This window comes from Ammospiza caudacuta, chromosome 1 (genome assembly GCF_027887145.1).
Source record: "Ammospiza caudacuta isolate bAmmCau1 chromosome 1, bAmmCau1.pri, whole genome shotgun sequence".
NCBI lineage: Eukaryota > Metazoa > Chordata > Aves > Passeriformes > Passerellidae > Ammospiza > Ammospiza caudacuta.
The window spans coordinates 108,284,388-108,296,477 of record NC_080593.1 but is presented as its reverse complement, the minus strand read 5'-3'; the positions used below and the strand labels follow the sequence as shown (position 1 = coordinate 108,296,477).

Here is a 12,090-nt window from a genome sequence, read left to right as displayed (position 1 = left end):
TAGTAAATAGAAATGGAGATAAATGTGGCTAATGAATCTCCAGCATGTTTAGAGATACTAAATTAATAACAGAGTAGCTGAACTGCTATGGTGCACAGCACTATTTACCAGATAATTTCTGTCTTTGTCTGTGTGAAACATTCTACTAAAGCAGATATGAAATACATATTCACAGCTTTCAAACAAAGGATAACAGCACAGTGGAGTTTTCTAAACTATTTGGGGTATTCTAAAAGAGTATATATGAACCTCACTATTCTTTATGGTGATGCATCTCCCAAAATTATACTCTTCACAGCAATGCATAAATTTTTATATTTAAAATTATTAAAAAGTCTAACCTTGGTCCATCAGTTCACAAAGACTTCTTTGTGAACCATAGATAGCAAATTAAAACATTTAAAGTTTAAATCAAATCAGTTAAGCCAAAAAAAACCCTGAGGTCAGGGAGCAGCCCAAATTGCTACCTTGAATTCTAATTCTTTGTTCTGTCTTGTCAAGGCACTGGGAATTAAATTACTCATGTAATTCTGCAATTGGAATCTAATACTAGAGCATGAAAAGCTTAAATGAGATACAAATAATAGTCATTCAATCAGGAGTGAATCCCAAGAAGTGAAAAACACAGAACTAAGAAATACAGAAGAATTAAAGTTTGAGTAAAATATCCACAACCCTGCTTTATTTTGCATACAACAGTTCAAACAACATGATGTATTTTCAACTCCTCTTTGACAATAAAAGGAAGATTGAGGAGAAATAAGAACAATGTCATGTCACGTACTAATGATTAATCCCCTCAGTTCTGGACCCTGATTTTGGGCAGGATTTTCTTCTATTGAGACTGTTCCGGTAGTGTCTTAAGAATAGCTCAAGGAGAGCATTTTGCTATAGTTACTTACCAACAAAAGACTAATTTTTTCTCCAATGCTCCAATTCCACTCCACATTCAATAGAAATCTCATTCTGTAATAGAAATCTTAATTGGACCATCCAATAATGAGCATTTATCCATATGAGGACATAGTAGTTCAGCTGATTCCAGTTCCACAGTGATGCATTTTGCTAGATTGTGGTCAAAACTGACAGAAATTACCTGTATGGTTCATAGATATAAACTCTCCACATGCAGCTGATTAATCATTTTGGAACTAAAACCAAACCAAACTGGTTCAGTCACAAGAAAAATAAAGTGCTTTAAACAAGCCTAGTTCTTGTTCTAAAACTACATGTCTGGTAAGACCAAGGAGAAGCACACGTAAGGAGAAGTATATGTACAGGTGATTTAACACCTTGGTTAGAAATGTTTCTTCTCATTTAGCCACAACCCAGTTTTTGTGCTGGCTACAGCAGGGTATAACTGCCTTCTGTAGAGTTACAGAAATCCAGAAGCTTTTCTATGAAGTAATTACTAGCAGGTTTTAGGAGCCTCCTGAGAGAAGAAGACCAGCAGTGAATTCTCACATTTTCTCCTGCCATAGCTGCATTCAGATAAAAATGGGCTTGTCAAAAAGGAACTTTTCTCTGTTATAAGATTTTTTCCCTGATACAGGATACCTCAAGAAACCACCTGAGCTTGCTTCAGTGCTGCTTTGAGCAGCAAAAAGCATTTCTCAGCTCAGGAGGCAATCCATCTCACACCATCCACAAATTCACTACATTATATGGTTATTACCTGCAAAGTATGAAAGAAACTTCAGCAACAGACTAGCATCTGCAAGAATTCCTATTGCAGGCACTTCAGAACAACATGAACATTTGCTTTGATCACTCACTGGCAGTTGCTCATGGTAATCCAGAGAGATCCACAAGAATCACATCTGAGAGTGTCAGCACATTAATTAATTCTCCTGTGTCTGTGTTTTGCCAGCCTAGTAAATAAAATCTGTATGGAAATACAGCAAGGACCTGTGCTTGCTGCACTGCTTTTCAGAGTTGGGGAGCAGTTTCCTCAGGAAGTGCACCAGGAACAAATTTTTAGGACTTCTGGTGAGCTAACAAACACAGTCATTTAACATGTTACTGTGTGAAAACAAACATACAACCCATCATGTGTAGTTTACTATTTCCTCCTCTCATTTCTCTGTGTGCACTCTGTTGCCCAGTTGTACATCTGAAATTTGACCAGTATGCTCTAGTCTGAAGAGGAGGAACACAAAGTGTCAGTGCAATAAAGGTTGTCCCATCACAGAGAGGATATAAAAAACTACTATACTGTGAAAATGACAAACAAAACAGTTCAGTTTTGTGCAAGGCTGTTTGCCAGTGTGTTCAGCCCTAAGATGGGACATGTTTCGTGCTTTCTGAATCACTAATTTCAGCAAGTTATCTGAAAAAAGGAATGACATGAAAACCAAACCAAAACAAAACAAGAGAGAACAAAACCTCGATATCAGCAACACTCTCTTTCTCATTTCCACACTTCAAAGTCCAAAATGCACTGTGACATTATTACTCTGGGATGTGCAAGGAGGCAAAACATGGATGAAAAATAGACACTCTTTGGAGAGGATGGAAGCAGGGGAAGTGTAGTGATACTGGCCAGGAGAGCCCTGTACATCCAGGAGTCAGTAATTCACTGTGGAGCAGGCCCAGGTCTGTGCTGTGCTGCCTCTGGGCCTGGGTTGTGGTGCACAAAACCCTTGGGAGCAGGACCAGCTTCACTAGCTCCTTGGCACAGAGTGCAGGTGATTAGAGCAACTGCATGGCCTTGCCCTTATCTAGAAACATACAAAGAGTAAAGCTCTCTTGTGAACATCCTTTATGGAATAGCTGTTTTCTTGTAAGAAAACTAAAATCTTGCAGCCAAAGAGGAGCCTTTGTCCAGAGATGGAATGGCAGCCTGCCAAAGGAGAAGTCCATCCAGGATTAGTTGTGGACACCATGGCTTCTGATTTACTTCCTATCTCTGTTGGCCTTTACTTTGTCTTTTTAAATAATTAAATTTATTAAGTTATTTGTTTTCAGGCCTTTCTTACTCAGATTCAGAGAAAAACCCTACACTAACTGGCTGAAGAGTGAAACTGAACTGTAAACTCTGTGTTGCATTGCAATGGGTTATAGAGTAGGTGGGTGACAATACGTCAATTTTGTTATAAAACTTGTAAGAAATATGTGGTGACAATATGCATATTTTAAATTGGTGTTCATGTATGCAAAATAAATACAAAATAGGAAAAGGTTTTATTGTGAGGTTGCTTAAAGCATTTATGGCATTGTGAAAGATGGCTCAAAGTGAGAAGCAGAAGGAAGAAATAAACGAAAAGGTATATGAGGATGACACAGCTAGTGCTTTGAAAGTAAGGGCAGCAACTTGAAGCTCTGCTCCTAAGAAAAGAAAGCCAATGTGATCCTTTCCTGAAGCCTTTCAGATGTTATATAAGTATTACTAAGGCATCCCTGGAAGCAGATCTCTTAAGTAAGACAAACTAATTAAAAGTAACAAAAGGCAGTAGTTCAAATATGATACATTTGTGTTATCTGCAGGCGTGAAACTGTTCCTTTTCTTTTTTTTATGTCATTCTTCAAAGATTAAAAATATGTGTAGCTGTAGACAATACAGAGAAATGAAGCTTGTCTCATTATTTATGCATGAAGAGTTTCAGAAAAATTGTTCAGGTCTAAACTTGCCTCTTTTGGAGCAGAAGTTTCATCCTAATATTTTGTGATAGTTTGTCACGGCACCTGTGGCTCCCGCCCTGCCTCTTCAGTGCTCCTTCTGCGTATGACACAAACTTGGTCATCCCACAACACTGCAAAGCTTCTCTGCTCCCTTAATAAACTGTTGCAGGATTTCAGAGGCACTGTGGGAGTTTTCAAAATGCAAAACCCCTCTCATGCGCTAAAGGCAGAAAAACAAGGTGCCAGCTCTTCAGATGAAAGGTGTAGTGGAGAATAAATAAAGGTAGGACAAACTGAGGGGAAGGAGATGTGGACGAAAGGGCCTTGAAAAAAGCGAGTACTTCACTTTCTGTCGCTGGTAGCACCCAATTTCTCTTTTAGTTTGCTTTTGGCTGCGCTGTTCTTAGAAGCAGCGTGTGCTGACAGTCTTCTTTCACCTGCACCACGGTTGTACACGCTACCAAAGGGGCTTCCAAATAGACCCTGATTTCCCCTCTGTCGATGCACCATTCCCGCAGTGTTACAGTTCTCTTTGAGGCTGGTTTGCCCCCCGTGTCTCTGAGGGCCTCTCGGTGTCTGTCCCCGCCGCGTCCCGCCCCAGCCGGGGGCGCTCCCGGGGCAGAGCGGAGCCCAGCCCGCGCACCCGAGCGGCGGCGAAGGCACTCGCAGGACAGTGGCACTCGCAGGACAGTTAGGGTTGAAAGGGACCTCTGGAGATCATCTGGTCCAACCCCCTGCCAAGTCTGGGTCACCCAGCGCAGGTGACACAGGAACGCGTCCAGGTGAGTTTGGAATGTCTCCAGAGAGGGAGACTCCATGACTTCCCCGGGCATCTGTTCCAGTGCTCAGACGCCCTCAACGTGAAGTTCTTCCTCATGTTGAGGTGGAACTTGGCGTGTTTTACTTTATGGACATTGCTTCTCGTTCTGTCGCTGGGCACTGCTGAAATGAGTGTGACACCAAACCGCAGGGGGCACAGCGCGGTACCTGCCGGGCAGCCCCGGGGCCGCAGGGGTGTCACTGTCCCTGCCTGGAAAGAGCGGCCGCCGCCGGCTGCTCCCGGTGCAGGCCCCTTTCTCTCAGACGGCCGGAGGGGCGGGCGCAGCGCCCTCAGCGGGACCCCACTTCACCCTCCCGGCTTTTCGGGCGGGCTGCGGCGAGACATCGGCTCCTGGGGCCGGTCCCCGCGCTGGTGCCGGTCTCGGTCACGGGGGCGGTGCGGCGGCCAGGCGGGCGGAGCCGTGTCCCGCCCCGCCCCGCCGGGAGCCCGCGCCGCCCGCCCTGCGCGGCGGGGGGAGCTGCCGGGGCGCCGCTGCCGGTCACATGTAACCGCGCCCGGTGCGCGTAGCGCGGCGCGGGGCGGTGGCAGCTGCTCGCGGGGCGAGGCGAGGCCGGCAGTGGGCCAGCCCGCCCGCCCGGGGCGGGTTTCCTTCCGCGGCAGGGACGCGGGGCCGGCGGGGGATGCGCCGCCCTCCCGCGGCGACGTTGGCTTTGTTGCTGTCGTGGCCGCCTCTCCCCCGCAGCCGGCGGGAGCGTGTTCGGGGGTGTCGCTGTTGCCCCCTCAGGAGTCCGTTGTGCGGGCTGAGGGGGCGGCCCCAAGCCGGGCTCGGCTCGAGGCACGAAGCGGAGGCGGCCTTGGAGGCGGGGGCCGGGGTGGTCTCTCGCCCTTGGGAAGCGGTGTCTTCGCTTGCTGCTGTGCGTGGGTGATCCTTCCTCCTCCTTCCTCCTCCTCCTCTTCCCGCTGTTCCCCTCCCTGGAACGGGCGCGGCGCTGGCCGGTGCTCGCAGGTCTGAGCGCACCTTTCCCCGCAGGCAAGGAGCGCCGCTGCTGCGACGCGCCTGACTCGCCTTAAAAAGTGTTTAATTCCCGAGACCGGAACGGGCCGCTCGATTCCAGGCGGGCGTAGGGAACTCCGGCCGTCCTGCTGAAGTTCTCACTGCTTGGGACTGTGCCTGCCTGCTGATCCGGGTGAGATCTCGCACGAACTGTGGGTAAGCTTATTCGGAGCGCCTGGGCTGAAAGGAAGTGTTTGATGTAACAGAAATTAAATATGTGCGGAAAACATCCAGGAGATGCCCAAGAACGAGAATTAGTTTAAGTAGTGGTGCTACCTGGGAGTGGTGCTGAATAGATGTGTTGTTGCAGATGTGTAAATTGCTATTAAACAGACAGTATCTTGATTTTAGAGAGGTGCTGCTTTCACAAGGAGGCTGTGTCATAGAAGCATGACCAGCTTCTAACTTCTATGACCCTTTACCCAAAGACTGAAACAAGTACTTTTAGATAACATCACTCATGCTTCTAGTACAGCCACTCTTCTTGGAGCAGCTCCTGTCAGTACAGTGTGTTGTGTGGGTTTGTGGACAGGTTCTGTCTGTTTGTGCAGTTTGGTGCATTTTGCCCGCCTTCTTTGCAAGCATCACATCATAACTTGTGCGTGCTGGGACATGTAAGAAATCTTCCTGAGCATGTATCATCTTCTCCTACAGGAATCTAATTTTCATTGCTAGAGGAAGATCTATTGAAATACTAGATAATGTTGTGCTTTTTGCCAGCCTTACTGTTTGTCATCAGGAGAAAACTTCCTATGCAACCCATGGCCGCTGCCTTGGAGCCTCTAAGTTGGCCAGCGCTAATGCTGTTTCTCCTGCTTTTCTAGCTGTATGTGAGTGAAACCCACTCATATTCTCCTTAGTATATATTGTCATTGTTCTGGGCTGTGTACCTAGCTAGAGAATTCGGCAGGAGAAGAAACCAAAGTAAAAGCAAGTGGGTCTTACAAGTAGTGCTGCCTCACAGTCATAAGTGGCACTCTGGATCTTCGTAGGTCACGTTGAGAAAAGCAGGTGGGTTTTTTTGGTTGCACTTTATCCTAGCAGTTGGGTAAAGTTGGTAGTTTGTAATATAGTTGGTTGGCCTTTTGTGTTGAAGTATTCTGCAAAGCTCCCTTAAGCAGGCATGCAGGCAGAATGGTAACCTGTGTTCTCTGTGTTTGAAGCAGCCCCTGTGTGAAGATAGATCCTCTAGTAGCGTGACAGTCACTCTGGCACAGCTCTCATCGAAGAAGATAAAAGCAGAGCATCTCAATGCTATTTTTTATACCTTCTTAAAGGATAAGATTCAATTAGCAGTCAAGTACTGCTGTGGTAGTCCTAATGAGTTCAACAGAAGTGCCTTGCAGTCACATCTCAGCTGCAGAGGGGATGCTGAATAATGTTCTGTTGTTCTGTCATGATGTACCTGTGACTGTGGAGACTGCCATGCAAGCCTTTCAAGGGCACAAGGCTTAAATAGGGGCCATAAAAAGCAGTTTACCTGTATCAGCTGATTGATGGAATAAGGTAATGATGGCAACACAGCTGAATGAAAGATGTGTTCTCTTTTAAGTGGCTAGTGGATTTGCATAGAGGCAGCACAATCCATATAGATGAACCTGCTAGCAGTATCTTAAAGCTTATAATTCCAAATGAAACTATAAAGTTTCTCCCTCAGTGCTGATGGCTTGGATTGGTGCTTTAAAACTGGTGGGTGGGGATTTTAGAGCTCTTCGTGATGGGTCATGGGACCAAATAAACTCCTGTCTGTGCAGGAGTATAGTTGTACAAAGTACAGCTGCAAGTGCACACCACCTGAATGCCTGTGCATTGATTTGTTTCCATACTCTAAGCTTGTCACTCAGACTTCTGTTAGTGGTTTCTCATCTCCATTACAGAGCAAATCCTATTGCTTAAAACAGTATTTACAACAATATAAAAGGTTCTGTTAAGAGTCTCTTTGCTGCCAGCTTTATTTTGGCATGTCATTTAGCTTATTAGCTGAAGCTGTATGTTCTTTATAATTTGTCTGATGGGTAACTGCATGCAGATGCACTTTCCAGCCCCCAATTGTAGAAATGCTTTCACGTGAGCGATCCTTCCGTGATTAGTAGCCAGACTGTAATTATTCTGCGTCATTGCATGCTGCGGGCTTACAAAGTGTATTTGGAATTGGAGGCTTGGCCTGAACAGCAAGGTCTTTGAGGACTAAATCAGTGAAGCAGGCAGTCCATGTTACTATGCATATTACTCTATTGCTAATGTTTGCTTTAAGAGTACAAACAAATCAGTGATTTTAACCTTACAACTATTCGGTGGTAGAAAAACTATGCAAGTTATTTTATATAGTGGTTGAACTTTCTGTGTATTTTGATCTGTTTAAGATTCTGCTCATGCACATAACAGGCTTTGCTGTTTATGCAGGAGTTGTTTGTTTGAATCAGCGTCTTGGTTTCTTTCCCAAACAGTCTTTTCTTCCTTCTCGTCAATATCAAATGGAAACAGCAGGTTGTTAATGCGTTGAAAATGCATTGCTATTCGTACCTGCTGAGTATGTGGGATGTTGACAAACGATACAGGGGTTTCTCATCTGAGACATGGCTAAAGCAATACTGTGTGGGAGGGGGTGAAAATGAACGATGGGCTTTGCTTTTTTTCTTCCCCCCCCTTCTCCCCAATGATTGCTAGCAGAAGCCAGCAAAATGAGTGTAACTGTCCTCTTATCTTTGGTTTGTGTGATTCTCAGTGCTGCATTCTGTGTCCCGCTGAAACTGTATCACTCAGCTTCAGAGGTAGTATTACAGGCTGATAGTACATTAACATACATGATTTTGGTCATTCTCTAGACACTGCTAGAACTGATTCACAGAGGAAAGTTATACCTGCCCCAGTAACAATAACCTGTGCTGTGTTGCCTCCACAAGTGGATAGATTGCTGTTTAAAGGAGAAAGTAGCTTCAGGGCTTTAAGGACTGCTAGAAGAACTAGTACCGTTTTGTTTTGTTTTGTTTTCTGGTGGAACTGAAAAGCATGCATGAACGAGAGTGCTGACTAACTGCTTCTGGAGAAGGCATTTGTATCCTGTGTCTGTGATAGATTGCAGGTGACTGATCCAGTCTGTTCTTCTGAAATGTGCTAGAAAGGGCTTGCTTAGTCTTTGTCAAATTCTTTGGAAACAGAGTCTCTCTGCCTTTGCTGATTGAGGAAAAGGTAGAGAAACCTTTTTTGCTGTGTTGTTAGCTCTTTGGCAGTCTGTCCTGTTCTAATTTCTGCCTCAGCCTTGAATATTGCAGGATCTGCCACTGTTACAGGCTTTTTGTTCCTTACCCAGTGTTCTCACTGTCTCTTTTCTTGCTGAGTGGCTTCTTATCTTACCGTAGTCAAAGAGCTCCCTGCATCTATTTAAGCTGTGAGTGTGTGTGGTGCAATCAAGCTGCCTGTCCAGAACAGCAGAGTGTAAACAGTTTGTGGGACTATTCAAAACCTCTGCTATTATAGGAAAGCTACCTATGTGAGGCCAGTAATCATTCACTGACTGCAGGACCTGGTAAACCTAGTGTGTCTGAATATACTAAACTGGAGACATTAAATTTGGACAGGGTCTCTTTTTTTCCTATTATATGAATAGCAATAAATTGTCTATAGCAGCACAGTCTTTTGAAGCTGTTTTTAACATAGTTTCTTGACACCACTTAAAAGCAGTGTATTTAAATAGGGAAATGCTGTATCTAGGTCTGGTGGAATCATAGAATAAGCTAGTTGGAAGGGACCCATCAGGATCACTGAGTCCAGGTCCTGGTGCTTTGCAGGATGCCCCATGAGTCACACCATGTGCTGAGAGCATTGTCTTCTTGACTTCTTGAACTGTCAGGTTTAGTGCTGTGTCTGCTTTTCTGGGGAACCAACTCCAGTGCTCAGCCACTCTCTGGGTGAAAAACTTTTTCTTGATACCCAACTTAAATCTCCCCTGACTCAGCTTTGTGCTTCTTCCCCAAGTCCTGTCACTGGACACAAGAGTGAAAAGATTGGTGCCAGCCCCTCTGCTTTCCCCCACAGGAATGTGGAAGACTGCAATGAGGTCTCTCTTCAGTCTCCTTCAGACTGAGCAAACCAAATGACCACAGCCTCCCTTCATAAAGCTTCCCCTCCAGATATTTCAGCATCTTCATTGCTCTCCTTTGGACACTCTCTAATAGCTTAATTCCTTTTTTCTCTTGTGGTGCCCAAAACTGTCCTCAGCACTTGAGGTGAGGCTGTCCCTGTGCAGAGCAGAGCAGGACAATCCCCTCCCGTGCCTGGCTGGCAATGCTGTGCTTGATGCCCCCCAGCACACAGTTGGCCCTCCTGGCTGCCAGGACACTGCTGACTTGTGTTCAACTTGCCATCAACCAGGACCCACCCCAGGTCCCTTTCTGCACTGGTACTCTCTGGCATCTCATTGCCCTGTCCCAGATGCAGAGTCCAGCACTTGTACTTGTTAAGCTTCATACAATTGGTAGCTGTTATAATAGCATTAAAAAAAAAAAAAAAAAAAAAAAAAAGTCAAACCAACTTCAGATTGTGATTTCAGAGTGGGAAAAGATTGGTTAAGACATCATTTAGGAACAGTATTCTTTAACAGACCTGGTAAATAGCGTTATTGCTTACCCAAAGATCTAAGGCTCCCCATCTAGTAGAGAGCTGTAAAATAGTCATGTTAAAAGGTTTTGTTTTCTCCCTTCTTTGGAAGACATAAATGCCTTTTTTTTTCCTTTGCAGTTCAAGTGCAATGGTAGGATTAGAATTAATTAGTGATCTTTTAGAGTTGTGTTTTAACTTCCTTATATTGTACTATTGTGTTTCTTAAAGATAAAGTCAAATCTATGAAGTTGTCTGAGTCCCCCATTCCCCTTCAAGTGAAGATTGCAGGGCCTCAGATACCCGGGCTCAAGAGATGATAGTACTAGTCACTGATGGGTATCTGACATCTCCATAGTACTAATCACTGATGTGTATCTGACATCTCCATGCAAAGACATTCTGTTCCTCAGGGCTGGCAGCCAAAATAATTGTCAATTAATTCTCAGGTAATACTTGGGTTAATGGATGTACATAGTTAACTTTCTCTTTTTTTCACTCCTGTTGCCTTTGGATACATGAAGGGATAAGGGTGAAAGCCTTGTAAGGAAAAAGCAAATGCTTACTGGTTATGCTTGTAGCAAAGCTTGCCTGGTTTGTGGCATAGAGTTTCAACTCCCAAGCCACCCTTAGAACCTAGAAAACAAGAGAAGCAACAAAATATGGGTATTTGGTTATTTAACTGCTTTGTATGTGGAATTTTAATGCTTCTTAGTAGCCTGAGTGCTGGGCCGTTGCAACAGCTTGGGCATTAAGTGTGTGCCACAGAGAGAATAGTTATCTTTCTCATACCAGGGTTAGTGTTAAATACCAGCTAAAAGTGATGTAATTTTAAGCCATAACTTACAGCAGTAGAACCAATTGCAAAATCTCCTCTTTTGTGTATTTTATCAGAGATGACTACAGAAGCAGAACAGCAGCTTCTCCATGATGCTAGAAATGGAAATGCTGAAGAAGTTAAACAGCTGTTGGATACCTTGGACAAAGGAGAAGTAAGCTTTGATATCAACTGTAAAGGTTAGTAGCCTTCCTCAAGTGTTTGTAATCTTGCTGTTCAAGTCACATGTAGTGAAACTGATAGTGGTAGTATAATCTTGCTTTCTTTGGAGTGCCCAGTAGAGTAATAAAAAACCTACTTAAACAACTTTTACACTGACTTAAGGGCATATTTGCTTAGGGGAGAGATAATAATAAAAGAGTACGGATAGTTGCAGTGTACAGAAAAACTCAGCAAATTCATAGACACTGGAAGTGTCAACAAGACAAAGAATCAGTACCTCTTTTTGCCTGTGTTCATGCCTATGGCAACTTCGAAGCTTTAGAATACTAAACAAAACAGATTGTGGTGCCTGGGGATTGTTCAGGAAGGTAAGTTGCTTTCATCAGAGCTGCAGAGAATATTAGATCAGGTCTGTCATTTGTGCTCTGCTAAGTGTAGGGGTTTATTATTTTGGGGTTTTTTAGGCCCATATTTTGTTAGCACACAGTAGAACTGTTACATTTCTTGCCACTTGTAAAAATGTTTGGGACAAATGTTTATATCTTAATTGTGGTAGAATACTAGGTTGCTTGGGAAAGAAACTAAGACTGCTCTTTGTCTGGGTCTTTGGCCTTTGCTGAAGTTTTGCTCATGTGCAGCTAACAGAGGTGTGGCTGAGCAGCTTGCTTGCTGTGCATTAAAACTTCAAACTGGGACTAGATTTGCAAGCTTGCTAGCAGACTACCTTACTTCTTTGTTATTTTAGCAGTTTTATATTTCTTTTTATTTACACGAGTATGTTTCTGGTTGATTCCAAGGTGTGGGTGTGAATGTCACCCTTTCTACCCAGGCTGGTATTCCATTGTTTGTCATTTAACTGTTTAGCAGCACTGAGAGGAAAGTGCTGCAGAGGGAGAGGGAAGAGATCCACTGAGCTTCCTCTCAACCATAACAGAAGGGAACACTTTGCCCTAAAGGGCAGTGATTCCTATTACCTGAACAAGCTCTATCCCTTTCCCAAGTCTCATTCTTAATCATTAGCTTACTTATCGTTTTGTT

The 12,090-nt window shown here is 44.3% G+C and overlaps 1 protein-coding gene across 2 annotated transcripts in view; it reads left to right on the top strand.

The window, feature by feature from the left end:
• The first annotated feature begins 5,256 nt into the window (after positions 1–5,256).
• The window catches only part of OSBPL1A (oxysterol binding protein like 1A), a 77,963-nt gene continuing 71,129 nt past the window's right edge, over positions 5,257–12,090 (top strand). Inside the window, exons 1-3 of one of the 2 annotated variants that reach the window (XM_058819490.1) lie at positions 5,257–5,316; positions 5,433–5,612; positions 10,947–11,069. In XM_058819490.1, coding sequence (XP_058675473.1) covers positions 10,949–11,069 — 121 coding nt within the window. In that variant the 5' untranslated portion in view covers positions 5,257–5,316; positions 5,433–5,612; positions 10,947–10,948. Of the gene's footprint in view, positions 5,317–5,432; positions 5,613–6,451; positions 6,468–10,946; positions 11,070–12,090 lie in introns of those variants that run through there. The other variant, XM_058819495.1, reaches the window with a different exon arrangement.